This window comes from Typha latifolia, chromosome 4 (genome assembly GCF_019914945.1).
Source record: "Typha latifolia isolate L0001 chromosome 4, TyphaL0001v2, whole genome shotgun sequence".
Lineage (NCBI taxonomy): Eukaryota > Viridiplantae > Streptophyta > Magnoliopsida > Poales > Typhaceae > Typha > Typha latifolia.
The window spans coordinates 12,204,769-12,231,334 of record NC_133089.1 but is presented as its reverse complement, the minus strand read 5'-3'; the positions used below and the strand labels follow the sequence as shown (position 1 = coordinate 12,231,334).

Below are 26,566 nucleotides of genomic sequence, written 5' to 3'. Positions count from 1 at the left end.
CTAAGAACTTTCCTTGGGACAGCCCACGACTCGTCCTGCTTTAAAAGTAAGCAAACTTGGAGAAGAAGGAATATGGCAAAGTATTGTATCCATGTGTGAATTGGACTGAGCCTACTCTCAACTTTTGACCTACTTTTATGCAAGTTGAACCATAAGATTCTAACAATCATACTGTTCGTATATAAGATCGTAACACACCAAGCTTTCCTCGCCTCCTCCAAATCCGTAAGGTAAATAAGTCCCCATGGCAGGATCCCATGACAACGCCATGGAGTCATACAAGAGGACGTTTGCCAGTGTTGCATCTTTCGCAGCCTCTGCCATGCTATTCCGCAGTGTTATCAACGAGTTCATCCCCCATGAACTCCAGGACTACATCTTGTCAGGCATCAACATGCTGCGCTCCCGCTCGTCGCAGCTCCACACAATCGTGATAGAAGCGACCGAAGGGTACGCCAGCAATCAGATCTTCGACGCGGCGAAAACGTATCTTGCGTCGAGGATCGACACCAGCGTGCAGAGGCTAAGGGTGAGCCGAGTTGACGACACGAAGAACATACTTATTAGCATGGACGAGGGCCAGGAGATGACCGACGTCTTCGAAGGCGCCGAGTTCAAATGGCGATTGCTTTGCACGGATAACAGCGAGAGCGCGAAGGTTGACCGGTCGTTCGAGCTCACCTTCGACAAGAAGCACAAGGAGAAAGCACTCTACTCTTACTTGCCATTCATCTTAGCCAAAGCCAAGTCCATCAAGGAGGAGAATAGGACACTCATGCTCCACATGAACCAATGGGACTCATGGGAGTCCATAGACCTCCACCACCCTTCGACTTTCGACACGCTGGCGATGGAGCCCGACGTCAAGCGAGACGTGATGGATGACCTGGCGAGGTTTGTGAAGAGGAAGGACTACTACAAGAGCATTGGAAAGGCATGGAAGAGGGGCTACTTGCTCTACGGACCACCAGGGACTGGCAAGTCTAGCTTAGTTGCTGCTATGGCTAATTACCTCAAGTTTGACATCTATGATCTGGAGCTCACAGCAGTTGATAGCAACACGCATCTCCGAAGATTGCTGATCGGAATGGACAACCGATCGATACTCGTCATCGAAGACATCGATTGCACGATCGAACTGCAGCAACGGGACGTGGACGAAGAATCAAACACGCCTAATTCTTCATCAAGAGATGAGAAGGTTAGTGTCGTATCATTACTATCTCTTATTTTCTCTATTTTGTAGTTTGCTTTTCACTATTGATATGTGTTCATAACGCCAAACAGGTGACTCTCTCTGGGCTGCTGAATTTTGTGGACGGGATATGGTCGACGTGCGGCGAGGAGCGGATCATCGTGTTCACGACGAACTACAAGGAGCGGCTCGACCCGGCGCTGCTGAGACCTGGAAGGATGGACGTGCACGTGTATATGGGCTATTGCAGCTTCAATGCATTCAAAGTGTTGGCTTCCAACTACCACGCCATTGATGACCACCTCTTGTTCCCAGAAATCGAAGAGTTGATCAGGGAGGTGGAGGTGACCCCTGCACAAGTAGCAGAGGCGCTGATGAAGAGTGATGAGACTGATGTTGCACTTAGTGGTCTTGTGGAATTCCTCAGAGAGAGGAAGAAGGATGTTAAAGGATCATGAGAATAAGAATCAATAATTATGTAGTTAGAGATGATGACGAGAAGCGAGGTGAAACACTTGATCCTTTTGTAGCTTATGAGAGAGATTTTGGGTGATTTAATTTTTTTTTAAGCACCCTTTTCTCAAGATGTAATAAAAATGAGTTGAAATTGAGAATTTTCCAAGCGCGTATTTTGATGGAGGTGATGTGATGAGAAGATTGGAGGTCAATATTTGTGAAGACCTAGTAAAGTGAAGTAACAATAATATGACTATGAAATTAGTATTATTTAATTTTATTTTAATTTCACATATCAATCCATTGTCGTCTAGTCCGGTTAGGATATCTGGCTTTCACCCAGACGACCCGGGTTCAAATCCCGGCAATGGAAAAAACTATTTTTTAAAACAATTTCTCCAATATCTTTTTTGAATGTTTTTTCCCCTCTTTTCATGTTTTGATAAAGATTGGAACTAAGTAATAAACGAGTAAAAATTGATCGTGAAATCTTCGATGGATTATTAATATTAATTTCAACTCAAGCTTGATTGAATCAAATCATCAACACTTTCGGCTTTTGTGAAGCTTGTGCGATTGTATTTACGGCGGCGGAGATGGAGACGGAGGTCGTCGAAGCCCATCAGCCGCCGGACGCGGCCTCCGCGTATCTTGACCCCCACTATTGGTACTACTTACCTCCTCTCCTCCCCTCCCCTCCCCTCTTCTCTACGAGCTCTAATTTTCTTTTAACCCCCTCTCTTTCTTCTTATTTCGGATCCAACTCCAAAAACAAAGGGATGCCCGGTTCTCCTCAGAGGAGCACTACGAGTGGTTCAAGGACTTCTCCCATTTCCGCCACCTCCTTCTCCCACTCCTCTCCCCCTCCCTATCCGTACGCCTCCATCTCTCCCGTTTTTTCTCATATTAGGCCCCGAAATGGCTGGAATTATGTTTGTAGTATCTTTTTGTGGGCTTTTGTAGGTACTGGAGGTCGGATGCGGGAACTCGCGGCTGTGCGAGGAGTTGTACCGCGAAGGCGTCACCGACATCACCTGCAGCGATCTTTCCGCTGTTGCCGTGGAGAGGATGAGGAAGCGCTTGGCGGAGCAGGGGATCAGTGGTAATTATGAGATATTTATCTTCTTTTTTTTTCAATTTAGACCTTTCAATTTTTTTTAGTGATCTGATGCTTGCCTTTGTTTGCAGGAATTAAGGTGGTTGAGGCGGATATGCTCGACCTGCCATTTGAGAGTGAAAGTTTCGATTTAGTGATCGAGAAAGGGACCATGGTAAATTCTAATTAGAATGTCTAGTTAAAGAATGTTTACTTCTTTTCTACATATGTTTGAGTATAAGATTATTTCTAATGAATATGTGCATATTAGACTTATTACATGGTTACGGCTTAATTAGCTTTGAGAGTCCATCTATAGTTAAGGTTACATGAAGCATAAAAGTTTCAGTATTGCTTTTTAAACATAATCTAAGAGTTAACAACTCATAAATCATGCTCTTTATCTAGTTAGTAGATTTTTGATAATGTAAAAGACTAAAAGTTAATAAGATTGGTAGTTCTTAGAGATTACCTTGTGGGACCTGCTATGCTAAAGTGGGAGAAACTCCATCCCTCTCTCTCCTTTTTACATCCAAATAACATGACATTGTTTTAGAGGTTTTAATGGAGTCAACATAGTTTGCCTGACAAAAAGCATATCACAGAATATTTCCTCAAATTTTAGTTGAAGGTTTTAACACTTAAACAGATGAAGAATTTGAGCTCTGCGTGATACTCCTGGTCATTGCAATGAGTATCAAGAAATAGTTTGACTTTATGTATTCAAAGACCAATCTTTCTCGTGTGATGTTGATATACTTTCTCTCGATTGAGACTTTGCTCGTGTATAACACGAAATAATAGAACACTTCTTGATAAAAGAATGCATGAGAAGAATTTAGGTGAAAAATATTAAGTAATAACCCTGATTAGGAAATTACATATGAGAGGAAGAATGTTTGCTTGACGGGCGCTGATGATAATAATCAAAACTGATTTTGCTAAAGAAGGTACTAGAAAACAAAAGTTTTAGGGATAGGGTACTGAAACATGTGAAGCTACTATTTGTAATTCTGACTTTCCAAAGTGAAGTAACAAGCACTGTAGATGAAAGATCGATGGATTGAAAAAGGATGGAAGCATAGTTTCCAAAATCGGCCGATCCTAAGTCTGATCGGTTGATCCGGATTGGAATTGGGATAGGCAATAATTAATCCTGATCTCGACCCAAAATGAGTCTAGTGACTAGTTTCCATCTAGGATCAGCAAATCTATATCAGCTGAAACTAAATATTTTTAAGGTTCAGGTCAAATTTAAAATGTATCTAAAGAAGACATTAGTAATTGATATCCTTAGTTACCTTTTTTTCAAGTTTTCAGTTTTTATCTCTATCTCTCACATACACTCTCCTCCCATCTTCATACTTCACCAAGCTTATTGAATGGTCAATTCGGTGAGCCATTTTAGCTACTCCGCACTCTAGTGAACTTGGGTTAGCGTTTTTTTTTCTCTTTCTCATCAACTCTTTAACTCCTCTTTTCCTACTATCACAAAACAACAGTGAAGAGAAAGATCTCTCTATTCATTGCTGTTCTACAGTAAATTTAAGTTGAAATTTATTATAGTTTTGAGTAAGTTTTTATTTTTAGTTTTTATGCTTCATATATGACTAATTTTTATTTTCTTAATTTTCTATTATTTTTTTAGAAACTTTTCTACATTTTAAATAATATTTTGAATTTTATGTAATTAAAAATAGTCCGATCTGATATGGGAGGCTGATACGACTGATATAGCCGATACGGTCGATACATATCTTTTTCTTTTTTAATGGTCGGTCCCGATCCCGACATCGAGTTTGAAACCTTGGATAGAAAAGGCGGCAAACTAAGACTTTACAATTTTCATATTCGTTCTTTTTTCCACAATTACTTCATTAGGAAATGGATTGGAGGAGAGAGGAATATAGTTATTAGAACTGGATTGAACATTGACTTGGTTAGGGGTCAGGTCACTTGATTATTGGTTCAAATGGTGGTTCACCCGGTCGGATTATTGGTTTTTAAAAATATTTAAATAATATGTAAATAGATCTAAATAATCCTAAAAATAAATAGATATCTATAAAAGTAGTATAAATGTTATTTATATCGATACCTTCATGGTTATTTTCAAGTTATTTATTTAATATAAAAAGATAATAATACTATTAATTTAGAGAAATATGAGGACAAGAATAAGGATATTTTTGTCTTTTTATATTTAAATTGTTTAAATTTTAATGGTATTTTATTCCAAGTAGTATTCATGCAAAATATAAGGATTTTAAAAGTTATACATGCAAAAAATTTATATTTTGAGAGATATATATGTAAATATGGACTTTAGATAGGCATACAAGCAAATAAGGGACTTTTCAAGGGTATATGTGCAAAAAAACTAATTTAAAAACAACAGATATGTCATAAATTAAATATGTTTAAATTTTAGGACTAAAGTACCATTGGATATAGAATAGAATAATTAAATACTAAGGATAATTATACAATTATATAGTTAACTCGGCCAATTTGCCAAAAATTAGCCAAGTTGAATGATTCACCAGTTCAACCATCGAGTTCGGTTTTTACCGGGTTGATTGCTTATTTAGTCTAATAACAAAACTAAATCGATTTGTTGGTCTGTTCACCAGTCCGACCACTCGGTCCGATCTGGTTCTGCTAACTATGAAGAGGTGTCTTGTTAGCGACATTATGAAATTAAGTGCCCTTTTTTTATTTTAAGCAGTGTTCACATGTCATCTTCAACCAGTAATAGAATCTGTCAGAATTGAATTGCTTTAGGTTCTGACTGAGTGTATATACTAGCAATTTGTTGTGTAGACGTGCCTTGCCTGTTGCTTATTATATATTTCACATGTATGAGTTACCTTTGGTGGACTAAATCCTTAAGGAACAACAGTGTGGGAGCAAAATTTTGTGATAAAAAACCTTTACAGTGAGTGTTTGAGAGAAGATAAAATGAAGTAAGAAAATTGTGTTGGTAGGATTAGGTATAAATATCTTCTTTAGACACTATGGCTTTAATTCCCAGTTTCAGCAAAATAGGAAAAAAAAAACACATACTGTACAAGCTACTTCTGGAGTTCTAATTAATTATTGATTCAGCCATTGAATGATAGTGAAATAAAAGAAAGAATTCCTTTGTTTTTTGGCTCACTGTGTTGGCCATGCATTGTAGTTGATGGTACATAAAGCGATCAAACATTGGTAAGATGCTTCTTAAATACTATTATGAGCAATAATGACTTGGTTTTTGGTTTATATATAATCCAGCTTTGATTGTATATCACAGTAATCATCGCCTTTCTTTGCTTTCCTAAGAAAGAACTTTTTCATGATTTATGTTGTTAAAGTGAAAATTTAGGTAGTGGTTCAGTCTGAAGTTGTCTAAAATATGGAGAAACGAGAGTCCCTTTCCTTCTAGATATTAGTACTATTCAGTATGAATCTTTTCTTTTGTAATTCCTGCTTCGACTCTTATCATGTTTTTTTATTAAGACTACTTATGTGAAACATCCTCTTGAAAGGATGTATTGTTTGTGGACAGTGGTGACCCATGGAACCCCAATCCTTCAACAGTAGATAAGGTGATGAAAATGCTTGAATGTGTTCATAAGGTTTTGAAGCCAGAAGGCACTTTCATTTCCATTTCCTTTGGACAGGTAAAGAGTATCACATTTTTTTTTCCTTATTTTCTTTATCCCTTTTTAAGAAAAGTCAAATGTGATCTGCATCTTCTGCAGCCACACTTCCGCCGGCCTTTATTTGAAGCCCCAGGATTTACTTGGTCTATTGAATGGAACACATTTGGGGAAACATTCCATTATTTTGTTTACACCCTAAAGAAGGTTAGAGTCATGAACAAATCTTCATCAGCACATATATATCAATATGGGTTTATCTGATCTGGATATAGCATTGAATCTAGGAAGCTGCACTTCAATTGATGCACTGCATAACATACTTCGTTTTGCTATGTTATGATGCTTTTCAATCTCCAGGGTAGGAGGTCATTAGTCACTGAGCAAAATCAAAGCAAGATACCTAGTGCACCTGCCATCAGTATGATGCATGAAGAGTTGGAGACTGAGGATTACATTTTTCGCACCACCATCGACGAGGTTGAAACATAGGCTGGAATTAAAGATGCTTAAAAGGGTGTCAAAATGCCCAACTACAATTACATGAATAATACTGAGTTTCACAGTAGATAGATTACTCTGATCTTAAGAGATAGCTGGAGGACGGGGGAATATTGGATGTCTTTTATTGAAATTCTTACTTTTTGTAGAGACTAACATGTACATGAATTATTTAGGATATGTTTTATTAAGGAAAGTTGTGGCATCTCCAACTTTGATAGTTTATACTCATGATGCGACGCCTTCGTACTATTTTAGGTAAATATATATATAATATAAGACAATCCTCTTCTAAATCTTGACAGATTTAGATTCTAAAGTCAAGTTGGATCAATCAACTGCTCTATATATATACATACATATATAATCAAGTGGGGAAGTTAGCATTGTTTGATTGAAGGTCCTTCAAGGATCTATTGGCAATTGCTTAATGGCTTCAGCTTGTATCATTCATGATTGGTTGGTTGTGATCTTCTGTATCTAATATTGACACAATTAGTGTAATATCAGGCTTCCCTTTTGTGGTTTGCATTTTTAAGTAGTCACTAGTATATGAATGAGTTGGTTATGTACTTGTTTGCTTATAATATATGAAGCCATCTGGTTGGCGACTATATGCTCTTCTCTGTTGTCATTTAGTCACACTTATTTTTTCTATTTCTAAGAGAACCTACCAGAAATGTAGCATTTCTTGAACTTTTAATATCACATGCTACCATGCTTCTCTCTCTAAATTTATACACATAACAACACTAGTTACATAAACAATAAAGCTCTTTGTTTACAAAATTTCCTTTATAATATTTTTTTTCTTTTTTCTTTCTTATTTTGCAAGAGGGTTAAATGCAAATTTCAAAAATATGATTGTTGGTTGGATTGAGGAGGTTCCTAGTAAATGAATCAGAATGCAGATTATGAAATTAGATGTACTAAAATATTGCAAACCGAACCGTTCTCTTTTGTAGTCTCAAAAAACTATGAAGTCAGTGAGTAGTCCAGCAAAACCAACCAAACCTAACTCATCAAACTTTAAGCAATTGTCATATTTAATCAATTTGGATATTGGACAACTCTGGCTCTACTCCAGTTCCTTTGGAGAAGTTTAACTTTGAAATTTAATCAACTTTTTGGAGTTATGGTTAATATGGATGCATCATGCAAATTTCTTGGTGGGATAAAAGAGGGGTTCTTATTAGAAACAAATGCCAAATTTCTTGTAGATATGAAGATCAGGGCTACTTTTACCAAAATGCTCTTAGGTAGTAACAAAATTGAACATTTTGAAACTGAGTGTATTTATTTTTTTACGCTAGTTTATACACTTTGTTTTTATAATAAAGTGTACATAATTTATATAGAAGATGCGCACATAAACTTATTTTTTTCATTTTAAAAACCGAAAAATTCTTCTGCAACACATGCTCCGAAGGCTTGAATAATGACAACGTATCATATATTATTCTACACCAACTACACTATGGCTGAAGAAGGTAAGATCCTATTATTACCATATTAAGGTTTTGAATTCGACAACCGATACGAATTGCTTGAGGAAAGAAGCATACATAGGCAAAAGACCAAGCTCAAAATTAGGGTATGAAATTTGCATTACTATCTCATCAACCACTACGTGGAAAACCAGCTTAATTAGCGAGTCAAGTGCTTTTCTTCTACATGTCTTTATATGTATGACTATTTCTATTAGTCCATGCAATAAGTAAGGTAGATATTGACATCTCAACCATTCTTCTCTATTTCTTTCTCAAACTCTCTCTCTTTTCTTCCATCCCTTCTCCTTCTTGCCTCTCTCAATTCCATTCTCTAAACCGGTTCAACTCTTTCTTCTATCTACTTAGATACATCATTCTTTTTTATTTTTTTCCTTCTACCTTGTTTTTTTCCATGTTGAAACTAGCAAAGAGAAGAGATCTTGTGAGGCTAGGTGAGAGTGTGATGTTGGAATGGCTCAATCAAATCAAAATAATTTCTCCATGCAAGTTAAATACTTGCATTTGATTGAGCCGTGCCAATATCACAATTCTTGCTTGGCTTTGTCGCCCTTTGAGGCATTAAAGTGCTGCTATCTTCAAAAGGTATGTACTTCTTTGATTAGAATTAGCCTCATTAATTAGCATGCTTTAGTTAGCTACCATATTAAGGGAAGAAACTAAGTTGTATCATTTACTTAGCATGAACTAAGCAATGAATATAGCATGATTTAAGCAACAAAATTTAAAGATTAGGACATAGTTACATCAATTTCTCTAAATCCGCTGTTTCAAAATATAAAGTTATGAGATTTCAATTGATTTCAATAGATTTGGATAGGTTTCAATAAGTACAGTGAAATCCAATGATTTGAGATTGATTTTTGAGTTCATTTCCCATCTAAGGGTCACATTCTTATTGATAATTACTGGTAAAATATGAAAACAAATCAAACATGATGAAATTAATTCCTATTTTCTTCCATAACAATCAGATTAGATGAATTTCATTTTAATTCCATTATTTTAGAAAAACTTAGTTCATTTGAAGTAAAATAGTTTGAATACGATTCAAATTAAGTGCATCTTCAATTCTATTCTAATAGTAGTGCTAAATTTAGGGAAGGCAGGTCCCAACGGTAGAACTTGCAACCACTCCGAACATAAATAAAAAGTAGGCCCTCTTGGAGAGGGCACCTCCTTGGAGTAATGTTTGATATACTCATTAAAATCCAAAATCAATCTAATAAAATTTTAAACTTATAGGTTTGGAACCCTTAATCCTTCTATCTTATATCTTGTTGCATCAGAACAAAGCTTCATGACTCCCAAATATTGTTTCTTTTACATGATTTCATTCTTGGGTCAACAAGATATATATCATGACATTTAATCGAGCGAGCGAAGGATAAATGTAGTCGGCCTTAAATATTAGAGCATAAGTGGTTGGGTCCTACTTAATCGGGCTCAAGTAGATTTGGGTTGAAAGTGGGCTGAGTTGGACTTAATCAGATCAAAATTGGGGGGAGATGGGCCTCAGAGCAGATGGGCTTTTTGATCATCCCTACTAGTTGATTGCATTCTTGATCAAAAGTTCTATTTTATCTAGAGAAAAAAGTTACAAAAGTATGATGTCATTAATGACAAATACAAGATAACTGGTTACATAAGTTTAACTCACAATATATTAATCGGTTGGAGTAGAATTCCACATCTTGATTGCATAATAGAACACCCAAAATGAGGTAATTCCAAGCTAGCAAAGCATGGGAAATACCTCTCTCTCTCTCTCTCTCTCTCTCTCTCTCTCTATATATATATATATTAAATTTCCAGAAGCAATGGATGCAGTTCTCTTCATTGCATCCGCCCACAGTCCAAGATCCAGTATACAACTATGCATATCTTGTATAGCTGCGGCACATAGTTTTTGACCCAGAAGACAATGCATTGATAGAGCTTCCAAGGGTTTCTTGCCCTTCCAACCCCTCCAAAGGCCATTCTATCTTTGATCTCTTTGCCCCCTTATTCCCTGCTAATATTATTATACAATCTTGCATTTGACCACCTATATAAACCCCCCTCCCCGTTGCTCCACAAAATTATAACAAACAACTACTACAAAAAGAAAGGGAGAGGAAGAGAAAGTTAAAGCTAAGGAGGTAGCCATGGTTCTTTCAGATGGAGGCTTCACAGAGGAGCAGGAGGCTCTTGTGGTCAAATCTTGGAGTGTGATGAAGAAAGATGCTGCAAACCTGGGATTAAATTTCTTCTTGAAGTGAGTAATCTTTTGTCATTATTTTATCTCTCTTTCCTGAACTTCTCATGCATTATAATCAATATATAACAAGTATACGTCTAATATAGGATCTTTGAGATTGCACCATCAGCAACTCAGCTCTTCTCTTTCCTACGTGACTCCGAGGTCCCACTTGAGAAGAACCCCAAGCTTAAACCCCATGCAATGTCCGTCTTCGTTATGGTACACATTCTTTTCTTCTTCTTTTTTACTTTCAAACTCGATTGCAAATTGGCAAATGGCAGGGTGTTATGTGGGAATACCCATAGATAATGATGTATATTTATGTGGTTGGTTGATGTCGTATTTTGCTTGCTCTGCAGACATGTGAGGCGGCTGCACAGTTGAGGAAAGCTGGTAAGATAACAGTGAGAGAAACGACTCTAAAGAAGCTGGGAGCCACACACCATAAGTACGGTGTGGTAGATGGACACTTTGAGGTGAGAGGATTGCTCATCGTTTGTAGGATGTCTCAGCCACTCGGATACCGATATTTATCTAAGACTCGTGTTTCAATTGACTTATATTTTTTTAATGTATAATAGATGAAACTTTTAAGTCAATTAGTTATTTAACATAGTATCAGAGAGAGTCGCAGTTTATCTTTTTGTTGGGTTATAGATTTAAACTTCGTTAGTGTACTTTTTTTATTTAATTTTCAATTTTCTAAAAACATCTTGTAATTTATTATTTGTTAATGTAGAGCACATCCAGTTTAAGAAACCATTCAATAATTAAGAGTTGATGAAATTTTGGTATAGGTTACAAGGTTTGCACTTTTGGAGACCATAAAGGAGGCAGTTCCAGAAATGTGGAGCCCTGAGATGAAGAATGCATGGGGAGTAGCTTATGATCAACTGGTTGCAGCCATCAAAGAAGAGATGAAGCCACTCCCTGCTGCATAGAATTGCATAGATGTTTGTCCTTTTTGGACTTGATCATTGTGCTTAAAAACACCATGAATATTTTTATGCATGCTTGTTGTATTAAATTTTCTCTTCTTTCTCGTTTGAGAATGTTTTGATGTTAATAAGTAGTCCCTCTTGGACTAGTAATGCTTTCCTATATTAAATTGACATGTCATTTCTTATACACTTTATTCTCTTCTTCAGCTCAAAATTAATTTTAATGCCAAGTTTGAACAGAGATCAGCTTGATAAGGCTCGATTTTGTGTATTGTAATATTTCGATTAGCTACCGTCGATTCAGAAGATTAGATTCTTGACTACTCTCTGAACTTTTAAGTAGAGATGCAGCAACATGAATGCTGAACTTTTTAAGTTCTGCTTGCAAATTTTCTGACAGGTAAATAACTTGACAATGATATTTTCCACAAATTACACATTTCAAGACTTTTTTATAGCAAGAACTACTCAAGTGTTTCAGGGTCTTCATGCATGTTTAGATACTTCCATATCTGATTCAAGCAAACTGATGGCGAACAAATCTTTTGTATGAAATCATTCATCCTATAATTTATATACATCTTGATCTATCTGCTCGAATAATTAATATCACAATGTTAGTAGCATTCTGATTCTGAATAGAAGGATGAACACCTCTATGCTTTCCATACAAGAAATAAAATCAGTACTCTGATAAATATCGAACAAACCGAAAACAAATTCTGACTAGAGAAGATCATAGACTTACATGTTCAACATTAGGTCGAATTCAAAAGGAAAACAGCAGGAATATTTTTAATGGAAATGCAACACCAAACGCCAGATTGGATAAACTAGAAGCAGAATGATCCCTAGTGAGTTAGATATGCCATGCCTCTCTGTGAATGAGTTCCTGAAACCGCCCGATGCTCGGATATGCTGTTGAAGAAGGTAGCAACCGATGGCAAGACAAATGATAACACCTACTACATCGTTTCTCATGGTATGAGCAAAGAAGCCAGGAGCAACCACTAGAAGAAGAACGAGTGATCCTGGCAATTCCAACCAGTCTGCACCAAAGAGTTATTTTACCTCTCATATACAGCAACTGAAGTCTTTAAATACAACAAAGAGAAAAAAAATATATCACTTGATTAAGGAGTTCAAGTGTAGAGGGAGTGAAGTTTGCAAATTTTTACTTTTAGTTATGATGGATCAAAACTTGATAATCAATCAACCCATATAGGCCTATCTGAATCTGACTGTACAAAAAGAAGCAATCATGTCTGACTAAAGAAGCAATTAAAATCTATAACCTTTCTTCTCATCTAGATCATTCTTCTCATGTCGACAGAAACTATCAAAGAGTTGTTTGCAAGAAAACTGCAACCACTAAGGTAGATACAGATTCTGTCATGTCTATTGACAGAGAATCCTAAATTATGAAAAGAAAGGTATTGGAAAGCTCCTGAGAAAATATTACAGAGCAGTTACCTTATTGTTAGTATAGCTCATGACAACAATGGGTAAAATTTAGTTTTGACAAATTAATTCTCAGTTTGTACAATAGAAAGTCTGGAAGATACTACTTGCATCTATATGTGGAATTGTTACACATTTATTTGTACCTGCAATAGTTATCATGCATAAGTTTGTGCATTTAGTGTGATCTATCTACACATTCAGATGAACATAATTGAGCTTGAAATCAGATTTAACATTGGGCTACTCTGCAGACTATAAATATATCAGGAACAAGAGAAATTCTCACCTGGGAAATGTCGAGGAAAGAAGAGCCGAAGCACAACAGAAATGAAGGCGATCCATTTCCCCACCTCACCTCTGTAGGAAAGTAGGACAAGTAGTAACTAGTACATACTTTGAAACAGAAGATCTAAATGAATAACCAAAAGACAAAAACTAAGCTTCTGATTGTAGAAATCACCTCAGTAAAGAGAATAAAGCTGAAGGAAGACTGATGAATATATAAGGAACTAAAAGTGAAGTCAGCATGTTTGTCCTCCAATTTGTCCGATCCAAGACTAGTAAATATCTACAAGTTTTATCGATCCATGAATCAGTCAAATCAATAGCAAAATACAAGATCATGGTTGAGCTAAAATTCAATTAGTGACAATTAACCCCTTCAGTTCTGACTTACTGTAATTGTCTAATAGCCATCATTTTCAATATAACAAGATCAAGATACATCTTTTAGCATATAGTAATCAGTTGAAGAAATAGAATTTTAATACTACCTTCACATCAAATCTCTTGTTTTCAAAGTTTGGAGATCACAAACATTCCAAAAGGAGGAAAGATAAAAGGACAAAACTTTTGAACGTTAACAACCTTCACAGAATTCATCTTCATTGTTATCTTTGAACAGAAAAATTAACGGCTATACATACCTACGCGAACCTTAGCTCGACACGATATATACAGCTGACATATGCTATGCTTGGAAGGTGTACCATTGGCACACTGGATAGCGTTGACATGCCCGTAAAACATTTTAGAACTATTTCAGAACCTTAAAATGTGTTCTAATGACTTGAAGTCCTTCGGGACTAAATATTAGTGTAACACATGAATTTCCCTATAACTTACAAATAAATCAATCACAAAAGGCAAAGAGGTGTAAAAGTGAGTTTGTTTAAAGTAAGATATACATAATTCCTAATAGCACATCTCCAGATAAGTGGCTATATGAGAGTATCGTGATACTATCCCATATCGATGCTCAATAATTCATTGGCACAATATATATACCGATCGTGCACGGCAATCCATGATCAGACAAACTACAAGAAGCCTTGAAGTGTCACAAATGTAAGGAATTCAAACAAGAGTAGCAAGAAAAGAAAAAGGGTAGAAAACTGTGGGAAAACTGACATGGCTGCCATGGAGGCAAGGAACTTGAAGAAGGTGGTCCCGGAGGCGACGCCGCCGCCGACCATGACGGCGTGGTTGGCGAGGTTCCTCATGGCCAATCCGAGCTCTCTCAAGTCCGACTGCATCGCTTCCACGCTCGCCTCATCACCCCTGATTGCGAGGTACCGAAGCTTATTTCCTTTAATTCCCATAATTCTAATGATCAAGTATATTTCTTCCTTAAACAAGAACGTGCATGCAAGAAGAAAGGGAGAGGAGAGGAGAGCAGAGAGAATTGGAAATGAGAAGGTAATTAAAATGCCTACTGCACGCACAACTCGGATCTTGAAGTCATTTCCTGTGGAGGATAACTTGGAAGTTAATTGCGAGGGACCGGGTCAGCCGGCCTTGGTAGATCAATGTATGATGCCTGTACTAGAATGATAAGTTTGTCATAGTTTAGTTTAGGCCATTCAGTCGAGTTAAATCGAGCTGAGCCAGAGTTCAATCTAGCATCTGAAAGAGGTAACTATAAATGAGATCAGTAGGCGGGCCGGGTTTAAATATTTGTCATGACCTGATCCACCAATTACTCGGGCCGGGTCGTTACCGCACACCAGCCTATTAGATATTAAGCTTTGGTTAAATATAATAGGTCTAACATATTGTATTAAATATAAAAAATATTATATTTTACTGGGCTGAGTTTAATGGGCTTATATAAAGATATTTTAGTTATCTTTCATCATAATTTACTTATATATTGATATATAATTTATTAAATATTTAATATGAAACTAAAAAAATTATAAAAATATGTATACATTATGGGTTGGGCCATAAATAAGAATAGTGAATCGGGCTTTCAAGTCGTGTCAGACGGGCAAAAGTTTAGCCCATGCCACCTACTATCATCTCTGTCTCAAGTTTGGGCCGGGCTAAGCCCGATTAAAATAGGGTGGGTGCGGGTCAAGTTTGGGTGAGTCAGCCAAATGATCATGTCTAGCCAATTATTGATCATTTGGCTAGGTTTTAGATTGGGTTCAAGTTGGACAGAGACTTTGTCCTTAAAAGGAGTTCGCATCTCTGAAGCCGTGGCGACGAGGGAGACCTTCTTGTGCCTTTCTAGATTGAATCCAACACATTGCTATTAGTCAATATGGTCAATGCGATTGCTAGGACATCTAAGGCCGACTCTCTTATTGACGATATTAATTTATTAACTCATAAATTTTAAAATTATAAAGTTAATTATATTTTTAGAAAAGTTACTGAGTTGCTTCAGTTTTTCGTCTTTCTACAGAGCTTTTTTTTAATCTTTCTTGTTAATAAAAGAAAATAGAAAGAGAATAATTGAAATTAGTATTTAAGTCATAATTGATAAATATAAAATATCGGATGAAAAAGGAGAGAGTATAGAGAAGTAAAGCTCTTGAATATTCCACAATTCCACAGAACTTTAGAAAATGAAGAGGAAAAGAGAGCCATATCATATCTAAAGCAAAATGAACGCAATCAGAGAGGCAGAGACACCTCGAATTTGTATCACCACCCTGAGCAATATCAAAATTACATCTTCTATATTGTAGCAAACTCTGGATGCACCTCAATATTGCACATCACCCTATCTCAAAGTAAATAGCCAACTACAAGAGTTCCTAACTAAATTTTAAAATCCATCAAAAAACTGGAGATTGATCAACATATATATATATGTAGTAGCTTCTTCATGCTGGAGCAAAACGATCCATGAGCATCCATATTGTAGCTTCTGAGAAGGCCACGTCTCTCACAGCCTTGGGCTGAATAATAGATGTGTTTCTCTGCGGAAGAGAATTCCTCTCTTTCTCCTCTTCTCCAGATCCCATCCTCTTCTTGTTCTTCTCTCTGAGTCTTTCTAGCTCACACACCCAGATATCTACCAGGCTCGACATTGATGTATATACTCCTTAGTTGTTTCTTCTCCTTCCTCTCTCTTTTTTAACTTCTTTTCAACTGTGATTTATAATGCTTTGCTTGTACATGGCTATTTATATAGATAGATAGATAGATAAGTCTGGGAAGGCAAGAGAGGACTGTGCCTAAACCTGGGGGCTTGATGGTTTCAATAAACTAGGGGATGGGGGCCCCTAGAAAACTCGCGGTCACTTTTGTTTAATGGTTTGAAGGAAATGGGCAGCTCGGGCAGCCCACAGAAAAATCTTATGGTGACTTTTTTGGCTTTGATGCATGATATTTTGTGTCCGACTTTATTGGATATGGATTTGGATTTACGTATTTTTTTTTAATTCATATTTATATCTAGATAGTCTTGTATAAATATGAATATGAATATGAATCAAAGAGCACTTTTTAAAACTTATTTATCTAAATAAATTATACCTTAATAATACTAAATTATGTAAATTGGTGATAAGTTCAGCGTTTATTTTAGATGAAAATGCCCAAAATTTCGTTTCATAAAATGCTAGTTTCTTCAGTGTTTTACATTTTAGAAAATGTTAAATAATTAAATATTTTATCAGAATTTAAAAAAAATAAAATAAAATACATTTTATCCTCCCGCACACCCATTAAAGTATCTCAACTCAGTCCTTGTACGACGAAAATGGAATTTTTTTCAAAGTTAATGGAGTGTGTATGATAATCAAAATATCTCGTCGTGTTTATTAGACAAAATAGATATATGTTTTATCTAATTTGTTTTAAACTCATATTTTTCTTATTTTTAGATGTGAATTTACTATTAAACTTCATAAAACTCAACTTTAATAAAATTTACTATATAGTTAAACAATCTAAAAAGTAAGAGAATAAAATATATAGATATTTTTTAAAGAGTATATAAGAGGGGTAGGGTATTTTTGTCCATAAAAAAAAAATTAAAATGAAAGAAACTCAGCCTGCCATTTAATTTTTAAAATTTTTTTGAGTGCTTTGTTTGTTTGGACAAAAAAAAATTAACAACTCTGAGAATTATTATATTATTTTAATTTATTAATTTTTATATCATTAGAACAACATATCACGTTTGAAATAGATTATTAGTTAGAAAATTATGATATGCCAAAGTGAGTAGTACAATGTTTTCATAAGATGTTGAATAATTTAATATTTTTAATAATTAAATAATTAATAATTAGTGTTTTATGTGTATTCTCTTTTCTTAATAAAGCTAGTAAAGTACTAAAATTTTAGTATTTTTTCTTTCAATAAAAACATTAATATAATTAATATTTTACTTGAAAAAAATGCTGATATAATTACCGTTTTATTTTTGGCCGGATAAAATATTTAATAATTTAGTATTTTACTTAGTGCTATAATAATATAGACCTCTTTTAATATTAAGTTTATGGTGTAATATATTTTGATTAATAAAATTTAAAAGAGGTATAGTTTTATAAACTGTTCTATTCTCACTCCTTTTGTTTTTTTTTCCCGTGAAGTGATCATTCTATTTCTATTCATATTCATATCAAATGCACGGCAAAATGCTCGAAGGATTGCACGAAAATAATAAGTGGATAATGGAGGGATCTTAAAAGAAAAGTTTCCCTTATCTTCATCACTCATCACAAAAGGATTGATTGCAGTCTAATCGACTGCACACTGGGAGGAGCACACAGGAAAGGAAAAAGAGGATCAGCTCTTCTCCCACAGAAATCCTCTCCTCTCCCCTAGTTTTAAAGCAAAAGCTATCAAATTTGGGTCCCTCTCTTATCTATTTATACGTAATACCAGCATTTCCCATCTCTTGAAAACAAAATCCAAGTTCTTCCATTCACTTCACTTAGCTCCCATAAACGAGATGTCAAGCTTAGCTGCCGATTTCCCCAAGCTAAATAATGACACAGGCGTGGCACTTCCGAGCAGTTCCAGCCCAAAAAGTGAGCAGCAAAAGCAATATCCGCGAGAGGTTTCTTCGTTGGAATACCACCAGGCACTTGTGAGCCAAGAGTTGCAGATTAAGCACCCGAGTCCACCGTCACTGTGCTCGGAAGCAGCTCTCGCCATGCTTGTTCACTGCTTCAGCCCTTGAGATGATGATCCTTTGGCATGTAAAATATTTCTTGGTGTAAATTAATTAAGATATATATATATATATATATATATATAGAAGTTCGCACTCCAGCATGGCTTTTTGAGTGGATTACAATATTACATAATGAAGTTGTTTATATATTATATTTTACCAATGAATTTAATTTAAATAGGTGAAGTAGCAATAATAAAATTTGAGCCATTGACCTCTCTCTGCTCGGATACCAAGGTAACTAACTGCTTTAAAAATTTAGATTGTCAGACCTTGTTTGCTTTGACTTCAGAGATTCTTCTGAACTAGTTCGGCAACTTCTATCCTAATTCAGTAATTAAATATTTTTTTATATCTAATTAAGTTTATTTTTAAAAAAATTAAGATTAAGAAATAAGATAAATTAATTAAGTTTAGTACTTAGCCTCAAATCAAACAAAGATGTTAGAGAAAGGATAATTCTTATATTAATTATATTCTTAACATGATCCACATTGAGATGGAAATGGACTTTCCTAGATATGCCTTCAAACTCCACCCTAGATATTGAAGGTGATTTAGGTGAGAAGTTTCCTCATTCTACATGAGTAGACCTATATCTTGAAAGTTTTGCAATACATTATCTTTCTAAAATCTCTTTATTTATGTATATATGGACACCTGAAAACTCTTTAAAAAAGATAGAAATACTTTTGTTCTTGTCTGCATATATTTCTTTTAAGTAAGAATATTTATATCCTTTTAACTACTAGATAAACCAAAATAAATTTGGAAGGGCATACACCTAAATAATTAATGAACTTCAGAGGGATATACATATAAAAACAAACCCTTTCAAGTGAAAATGTATAGTACTAAATAGGAACAAAATAACATATATATATATATCCACTTATATTGGAGAGGAATCAGATATATCAATCTAACTAAAGATGAACATTTCAACAATTACCTGAAGCAAAAAGAGAACATGGTAATTAGATTCATGGGAGAAGGAAATAATGGCAACCTAGAGATTACAAACACAGATATTTAAAATAAACAGTTCAGGTTGTAAACCTCCAAAGATGTATTGAATTTGCTTCAGGACATTAAGTGGCCCAACATAGAATTGAGCGAAAAGGTGGAGTTTTTGACGTAAAAATTTTTCTAAAAGAAAAGCATCCACATTCCACAGTCTACATCTGGTAGTCTCTCCTTTATGAGACTGGCAATGGAAATAGGCTTTGAGACACATCAAAGCTTAATTGAAGACAAAAAGGAAATGCACTTTCCCTAGCAAGATTTATGCATCATGCAGTTTAATCGGAACTTTTTACATGCAAATTAGTATGAACATATGAGGTTTATGGAGAAACCAAAGTGGAGGGGCACATCACAGGAAACACTTATAAATCACTCACTTTCTTATAAATCACTCATAAAGTGCATCAAGTCCAGAGTGCCAGTATGCCTGCCTACACAATGATCTTGAGCCTAATAATTGGCTGCACAAGCACTGGTTTCATAAAAATTCTCCTTGGAGTACCACAAATCATAGGAACTCAACCAACTTGGTCATACTGAAAGGGCACTAACTTTTGTGTTTTCTCCTCCCTCTCAATTGATTAACCCAATGGGTAGTATCTAAAGATAATCAGGAGATGATCCTTATAAAGCCCAGAAATTACCTGTGAAAGAAAACATATAAAGGTCACAATGTCGCATTAATCTCTTTAAGGAACAAATTAAAATATGAAGAATTCTTAAGCAAGTAAGTCAAATAGAAATAGAGAAAGTGAACTAGAGACAGCTATGCAGGCACCACATCAGCAGCAGCGTCCTCAGGAAATGTTGAGTCCCTTACTTGCCCAAATAAAATGAGCACTTTCCAGATAATAAGAAACAGATCAAAGAGCTTTTGTGCAAAAAAGACTTTTACAATGCCTACGCAACGCGATCAGTGAGCTTAGAAATTTTAGGCAACCCATCCTCAAGAGATAAGTTGTTAAGATATCAGGAATTGTATTTTGTTACTTAAAATATAGAGACAAACCAGTTGGGAAAATGTATATGACGGCAGAAGCATCAAACTCGAGAAGATCAATTCTTACCTCCATTTCTCAGAAGAATAATTGGTGCAAAATGGGTCTCTCACATATAATTACCTTGATTTCTAAGAAAGAAAGTGTGCCAACAAACAGCATCTAACTGGCATTTGAAATAAGTGCTAGGAACAGAGAATTTTTGAAATGTCAGGAAAGTTCCCAGCATAACCTAATGCGAAGTTCATGGAAGGTGCATGAACAATGATTAACTAGCAGGACATCCAAGATATAGATATCTTATTTAGGACAGACAAAAAGAATAAAAAGCCTGTCTAGACAAGTTCCATTCACAAAGATATTTGCACTCTTTTTCCAACGGGCACATAAAAGATTTTGACCATGAAAACAGTTATTGCAGACAAAAAGAAGTCAAAAATCAATTCACAGGCAGGCTGAAGAAAGAAAGATTGGTGGTACTATATGTACAGTTGGTATCTGTGGAACGTACCAAACCTAATTAAGCAGACATACATTATGTTATTAACAGGAACAGAAGCTTGTAGGCAGTTACCTTAAATGCTTCTTCAACAGGCATTATTTATAAAGCATGCTCTATACCATTGCCATTTTCAGCCTGTTGCTGTCTGGCTTCTTCCAACAAGGACTTGACAACTTCGTCAATTCGTCGCCGGAAGGTAGGCATCCTTGAAACTGTCAGACTGAAGCCCTGCAACCTGTTAAAAGGCAGAATCATAGGATTGGCAGTGAACCTCAGTTAACTTTAGAGGATATAAGAAAACTTCCGAGGTCAACCTGGAAGGTGAAAGAGCACCTCTGTTTTCTAACTGGTTATAGCCTTATAGATAAAGTGGCAAAGTGCTTCTCTTGATGACTTATCTTATAATCTTTTACACAACCATTGTCATTAACCAACAGTACAACCACAGTACGACCTATTGTTTTCTTTTGGAACAAAGCAACTTGTTATCTTTCTGTGTTTTGCAGTCTATATAATAGTTTAAACTGACCAATTGACATATAATCTATGCCTCAAACAGCAGCTACTCATGATATAGTATTTCCTTATCATCTTATCTTGTTAGACATCAAAATTCATATCTAAATAAGCACTAATATATGCTAGTTCTGATTCCCTTCAATTTGGTGAACTATGAGGAATGCTGCTTTCTGAAGGTGAGATTTCTCAAACTAATCATCATCAACTGAGCTAACCTTTTGAGTTGATTGATGCAAGCTCATCAAATTATGGATCTTAATTCTCGCTTTTCAGCATCGTAATTCTTATGCAACCTCTTTGCACAAAAAATAAACTAATTTAGGAAATGCATACAAAGCTACTATTTTATGGTGCAACCACTTCTTGTAATGATAAGTTTTGTTACATATATTGGGTAATACCAATCCATGTAAGGTTTATATGCATATTTAATATCTAATTGAAGAGCTAAGAAATCTACCTTCTACTTAAACCCTCCAACTGAGCTCGTTTGACCTCTTCAGCCGGAGGAACCCCACCATTTTGCCAGCTAGTTGCTCTTTGAGTATCACCACAATAAAGGGTCAACTTGAAAAGATATGCTTCTTCAATTGGTTTTAGATTTTCAGCTTTAATCTGCTCTTTCAGGATTTGCATGGGCTCAAAAAGCCAGTCAAAAACTCTTCCCTCTGGCCTATTAACATGTGTCATCTCAACATTGTCACCTGAGAGAAGCAAACTATTAGAGTGAACTTTATCAGGGCGTTTATCTTATACTATGCAATGAACTGAGATATCTATTCTTACTCATCATAAAACCAGTCGAGCCCTTCGCAATGGAACGAACAAAACACTGCAGAAATACACAGGAAGGAAGCCCTATGTTCACTATCTTGTTATTGGAAGTTTGCCACGCCTCCAGATCTGACAACAAAATAGCACCAGCTCCAACAAGCTCTTTCCCTAGACTGTCACAAGCCTTGAAAAAGTTCTCCCATATCTGTGTATCTATCGACACATTAGCATACCTAGGATTGCAATAGCATCAGAAAGCAATTTTGGATTCTTACCACCACTGCCTTCAGCTCCTGCAACTTCATTGAAGCTGTCTTTACCATTGGACGCTTCAAAGGAATTAAATCATGTTGCTCCTGGACCCTCTTTACTGAAAGTGACGACGAATGAGAAAGGACAACCTTACGATACTTCGGTCTGGCTGTCCAAATATCAGATGCTTAAGAATTCTCAACATATGTTGTATACTTAACATATAAAAATCACAGAGATGGTTTTAACTTTCAAGGAAAACAAAACGATGCCTCAAAAGTTTCCCTTCTCAATCAGACACTGCTGCTTGAAAAAAAGACAAAACTAGTAGAACATCAAGATTACTATACAGACCTATTTATTAGCTTTTGAATGACTATGATGAGTAGGATGCTAATTGCAGATATCCTCCCACTTTATTATTCCCTTCTATTAGCTAAAGAATTTGATGAATATGATGTTATTTGCAGATATGAGTCGCACCATATTCTTTTTCCTTTTGATAGGGAAAACAACTTACTTCAGAACGGAAGTACCAAACAGGAATCACCAGAACATCAAAATATTTAGAACTAGTCGTTTCCTAATGTGGTATAAGGATCGCATACAAAAAGATAATATCACATAGTCCTACAGAGCAAACAAGGAAACAAGTCTGCTGGATATGGCTAAAGGTAAGAAACTGAAACTTATTATATGGATCAGTGAAAATCTGCAAACTGCAAAACTTAAGATGGTTGTTGTTAATGTCGTATATTATATTCTCATACACAAAAGATGGTAGACAAATCTATAATACATATAATATGTTAATAACAATATTAGGACAAATGAGACCAGGTGATCAAGCATACCTTGGGAAGCAGGAGCCTTCTCGCAAGTACAGAAAGTCATTAGTATATTCATCAAACATGGAAATCACTGCAGCAACATATAGTATTCCACTCATAGTACGGTTTTCCTGACATAGATAAGAGAAAAGGAGTAAGCTATGTAAACAAGTGAAAATTACATGTAAGCTCATAAGCAGATGCAAACTCATGAATGCTTATGTTTCCAATTCCCAGAAATCCCATAAATAGAGCAAGTTTAAGAAAATCCTTGACTGAGTTATACCTGATATGCAACTGCAGCAGCATAACATCCAAGACCAAAGCTCGAAAGAATTCCTGCCATGGCTGCCAATACAACTGCTGTAGGCCACAATAAAATAAGAAGGCCAGCAAATGGAACACATACAGTTTCCAAGAATGGACCAGATCGGCCAATGAGATCTTGAATCAATTGCCGCCATCCTTTAAACAACATAATAGGAACTTTAAGAAGTACTAGAAAGCTAAGAACAGGCACATCAACTAGCACGCCTAAGATCCCTGCCATGACACATCCCGGTATCTGCAACAACCTACATTCTCCAAATAACATATTCCATTTATTCCAAGAAGAAATTAATTGTGAGACACAAGCAACATCAATATATATTACCTGATGTCCAGAATTGTGTCACCCTTTGCCTCGAGCAACCCATCCATGAGCGAGAAGTACGTATGGAAGCATATGTCCTTGAAATCCCGCACAATAGTGCACCCTGTTTTAATTGAACTCACCGTGCCATCCTACGCCAACAACACAAGCACTTATGATCTCATTATAAAAAAATCCCAACTATGATATGAGGCAAAATAAGTGCCTGAATGAGTACAAGCATCACTGTACAATCGGGGTAAGAAAAAGAAATTCTCATTGCACCTTCCCTTGTTGACTTATTCTTATTCAAACTCTGTCTTAGCATGTCCTAACAACACGGTACCAAGAAATGAATATTCTGTTTTGGTTTGAAGTTACTTTCCCTCAGATCCAACCATTAGGTCATCTTTTTTCACTTCAAATGACTAGTGTAGTATCTAGGTGAATGGTTTGCATTTGATTCATGTTAGATTTAGCATCTACTTAGGTTCAATAATTTGGTAGGTATAATTATGTTAATTCCCTAGTATATAACCCAGACTAACATCATAACATTATTCGAATATTCTGTGAAAAATTGCAGAATTGAAATGAAAATATCTCAATGAATGCAGAGGAATTGGTTACAAGATCCACACCGTGAAGCATCGAGCAAACTTATCATCTACTCCTTCCCTGACTGCCTCAAAAGTTCCCATTAATGGCAAGTAAATTGCAGATCCCAGAGCCATAAAGATCGTTGCCAAGAACGCCGAAATCGGCCATACCACAGCCGGAACTGGCATCAAAGCTAGTATAACAATCTTCAGCACCCACCCAAATTTCTTTGTCCTGCCACCCCACCAAATCCCTCAAAATAATTTTTTTAAAAAAAAATAAAAGCCCAAGATGGGAAAGTAGTACTACTGACCAAAGTATGCAGTAACAAGTCCAAAGAAGGTGACATGGGTACATGCCCAGAATAAGAACAGTGTTTCCCACCAAGATGGTGACTAGAATAACAGGCCCAACTATGGCAGCTGTGACAATATCAAAATTACCAAAAAAAAAAACAATGAGATAACAGTTAGTGGTACTTAAGACTAGTTCCAGACAACAGTAGACCACACCTTTGAGGATGCCAAGAACAAGTAGCAGTAGGAAAATGGGCAGGAATGCTATGAGATGGCGAAGTTTAGAGAGGACTTCTTTCCCCTGGGAACCCATTTCTGATCCCATCTGTGGCTTGGGCAGTGCCTTGGTTTCAGTGAGTTTTCTTGGTTGATAATTTTATTATGCAGTGGAGACTGGAAAGAGATGCTTCCAGTTTGGAGTGGGGGCTAAGGTTTGCTTGTGATTGCAGTAGTGGGGATGAGTTCATCGATATTATATTATCCTTGCACGCAATGTGTCGTAAGGTGGAGGAGGAGGAGGAGAAGCGGGGATAAAGGAAGCTCATTCTGTCATTTTGTTCTTCTTTTTCCCCCCCTTTTTGAGTTTATTTGCAGAATATTATCTGATTAGAAAAATATCTCCTTGTCTGGTGTTCACAAAATTTTAAAGTAAAATCCTCAATTATATATACCTCAATTTATATGCTTATTGTAGAGAATATTTGCATAAAAATATTCCTAAGTTTTAATAATAGTAAGAGCTTAATTTTCTAATAGAGTGTATAATATATATATATATATAGGATATATAAACTTTTCTTGATACAATTATTTTTTAATGTAGTTTTTACTATATATTTTTATTATTGAGTTAAAAAATTACCGTTTTTCTTAGATCCAATTTGTCACACATTTCGACCGTGGGGATTGTTCAAAAGAAAGCATTTAATTTCCACGAGATTCGACAAATGATGAAGTGGAGTGATGCTGACTGTTTCCAGCAAAGCAGCACTATAAGACTACGTTAAAGAAAATTGTTCTTAATAGTAAAGAATGATCTCGTGCTAAACAGCCACGTGGCAAAAGCATTTCAATCATGTTTTCTAGCTAGTAATTAAATTAAGCTGCCAATTAATTACTAATGAGATGGAGAGTTCCAAGTTAATTGGCCACGTGGTGCGTACACATTAGCCCTTCTGTAACCTGAGTCTGTAAAACTTACCTCCAGTAATATCTAAATCTCCTGAGAGAAATTTGATCCTCAATTAAGTAAGTCAAACAGTAATCTACTAGGCTTTCTATTTGCTCTGGCTTTGAATTAGATTCGAAGGAATGGATATGGAATTCTGGGAAGTTAAACAACTTACTTTCATTGCGTCCACACATACTTCACTTAAAGTTGTCAAGTGCTTGCCCTTTTTAACATCACATATAACTTTGGTGTCTTAAGTTAATATAACTTTGAATGCACTCAAAGGTAGACAGCTGGGAGAAAATTTCAAGCCTGTGGAAGGCAAAAGAACCACGGAACCCATCAGTAATAATCTTGGAATGCAATAAGGAATGCATGTTAATTGACCATGAGGATCATGGGAAAAAGTTCATTTTTTCTCAGTTGTGGGTTAAAGAACAACTCAAAGATACGAAAGCTCTATAAATACAAAGAAAGATATAACTTTTGATT

At 35.8% G+C, this 26,566-nt stretch overlaps 5 protein-coding genes and 1 non-coding gene across 6 annotated transcripts; 4 read left to right on the top strand and 2 right to left on the bottom strand.

Annotated features, from left to right (window-relative positions):
* Positions 1-70: 70 nt before the first annotated feature.
* On the top strand, positions 71-1,817 carry LOC140786392 (AAA-ATPase At3g50940). Its single transcript, XM_073134785.1, has 2 exons — positions 71-1,201; positions 1,288-1,817. The coding sequence occupies exons 1-2, from the start codon at positions 245-247 to the stop codon at positions 1,651-1,653; spliced, it is 1,323 nt and encodes a 440-aa protein (XP_072990886.1). The 5' UTR covers positions 71-244; the 3' UTR covers positions 1,654-1,817.
* A 133-nt stretch (positions 1,818-1,950) lies between these two features.
* Positions 1,951-2,024, top strand: TRNAE-UUC (transfer RNA glutamic acid (anticodon UUC)). Its single transcript has one exon. It is a non-coding gene; the product is annotated as a tRNA-Glu (tRNA).
* On the top strand, positions 2,008-7,117 carry LOC140786393 (uncharacterized). The gene is made up of 7 exons (XM_073134786.1): positions 2,008-2,318; positions 2,429-2,525; positions 2,615-2,753; positions 2,840-2,922; positions 6,278-6,412; positions 6,494-6,598; positions 6,752-7,117. The coding sequence occupies exons 1-7, from the start codon at positions 2,248-2,250 to the stop codon at positions 6,881-6,883; spliced, it is 762 nt and encodes a 253-aa protein (XP_072990887.1). The 5' UTR covers positions 2,008-2,247; the 3' UTR covers positions 6,884-7,117.
* A 2,870-nt stretch (positions 7,118-9,987) lies between these two features.
* Positions 9,988-11,669, top strand: LOC140787079 (anaerobic nitrite reductase Glb1-1-like). Its single transcript, XM_073135833.1, has 4 exons — positions 9,988-10,657; positions 10,747-10,861; positions 11,002-11,118; positions 11,440-11,669. Exons 1-4 carry the CDS (start codon positions 10,548-10,550, stop codon positions 11,581-11,583), a joined length of 486 nt encoding a protein of 161 aa, XP_072991934.1. The 5' UTR covers positions 9,988-10,547; the 3' UTR covers positions 11,584-11,669.
* Positions 11,670-12,334: 665 nt separating this feature from the next.
* LOC140787182 (cold-regulated 413 plasma membrane protein 2-like) lies at positions 12,335-14,739 on the bottom strand. The gene is made up of 4 exons (XM_073135968.1): positions 14,458-14,739; positions 13,508-13,615; positions 13,334-13,404; positions 12,335-12,632 (listed from the first exon to the last, which is right to left on the bottom strand). Exons 1-4 carry the CDS (start codon positions 14,646-14,648, stop codon positions 12,379-12,381), a joined length of 624 nt encoding a protein of 207 aa, XP_072992069.1. The 5' UTR covers positions 14,649-14,739; the 3' UTR covers positions 12,335-12,378.
* Positions 14,740-19,860: 5,121 nt separating this feature from the next.
* On the bottom strand, positions 19,861-25,370 carry LOC140787623 (uncharacterized membrane protein At3g27390-like). The gene is made up of 11 exons (XM_073136642.1): positions 25,120-25,370; positions 24,921-25,029; positions 24,649-24,841; positions 24,029-24,159; positions 23,660-23,948; positions 23,398-23,504; positions 22,567-22,708; positions 22,304-22,496; positions 21,978-22,221; positions 21,071-21,233; positions 19,861-20,142 (listed from the first exon to the last, which is right to left on the bottom strand). Exons 1-10 carry the CDS (start codon positions 25,226-25,228, stop codon positions 21,098-21,100), a joined length of 1,653 nt encoding a protein of 550 aa, XP_072992743.1. The 5' UTR covers positions 25,229-25,370; the 3' UTR covers positions 19,861-20,142; positions 21,071-21,097.
* Positions 25,371-26,566: the final 1,196 nt, after the last annotated feature.

What these genes read in the sequence shown, in the direction of transcription:
- LOC140786393 (XM_073134786.1), top strand. Translation starts at nt 2,248, where the DNA reads ATGGAGACGGAGGTCGTCGAAGCCCATCAGCCGCCGGACGCGGCCTCC. An exon ending in TCCTCTCCCCCTCCCTATCC is followed by an intron (nt 2,526 to 2,614) that starts GTACGCCTCCAT and finishes GGGCTTTTGTAG; the next exon opens with GTACTGGAGGTCGGATGCGG. An exon ending in TTTCCATTTCCTTTGGACAG is followed by an intron (nt 6,413 to 6,493) that starts GTAAAGAGTATC and finishes CATCTTCTGCAG; the next exon opens with CCACACTTCCGCCGGCCTTT.
- LOC140787623 (XM_073136642.1), bottom strand. Translation starts at nt 25,228, where the DNA reads ATGGGATCAGAAATGGGTTCCCAGGGGAAAGAAGTCCTCTCTAAACTT. An exon ending in GAAGGCTCCTGCTTCCCAAG is followed by an intron (nt 22,709 to 23,397) that starts GTATGCTTGATC and finishes TTGGACAGCCAG; the next exon opens with ACCGAAGTATCGTAAGGTTG. An exon ending in TTGGAGGGTTTAAGTAGAAG is followed by an intron (nt 21,234 to 21,977) that starts GTAGATTTCTTA and finishes GCCTTTTAACAG; the next exon opens with GTTGCAGGGCTTCAGTCTGA.
- LOC140787079 (XM_073135833.1), top strand. Translation starts at nt 10,548, where the DNA reads ATGGTTCTTTCAGATGGAGGCTTCACAGAGGAGCAGGAGGCTCTTGTG. An exon ending in GGATTAAATTTCTTCTTGAA is followed by an intron (nt 10,658 to 10,746) that starts GTGAGTAATCTT and finishes CGTCTAATATAG; the next exon opens with GATCTTTGAGATTGCACCAT. An exon ending in CAATGTCCGTCTTCGTTATG is followed by an intron (nt 10,862 to 11,001) that starts GTACACATTCTT and finishes CTTGCTCTGCAG; the next exon opens with ACATGTGAGGCGGCTGCACA.
- LOC140787182 (XM_073135968.1), bottom strand. Translation starts at nt 14,648, where the DNA reads ATGGGAATTAAAGGAAATAAGCTTCGGTACCTCGCAATCAGGGGTGAT. An exon ending in CTTGCCTCCATGGCAGCCAT is followed by an intron (nt 13,616 to 14,457) that starts GTCAGTTTTCCC and finishes TAAAACTTGTAG; the next exon opens with ATATTTACTAGTCTTGGATC. An exon ending in CTTTCCTCGACATTTCCCAG is followed by an intron (nt 12,633 to 13,333) that starts GTGAGAATTTCT and finishes TCTTTGGTGCAG; the next exon opens with ACTGGTTGGAATTGCCAGGA.
- LOC140786392 (XM_073134785.1), top strand. Translation starts at nt 245, where the DNA reads ATGGCAGGATCCCATGACAACGCCATGGAGTCATACAAGAGGACGTTT. An exon ending in CTTCATCAAGAGATGAGAAG is followed by an intron (nt 1,202 to 1,287) that starts GTTAGTGTCGTA and finishes AACGCCAAACAG; the next exon opens with GTGACTCTCTCTGGGCTGCT.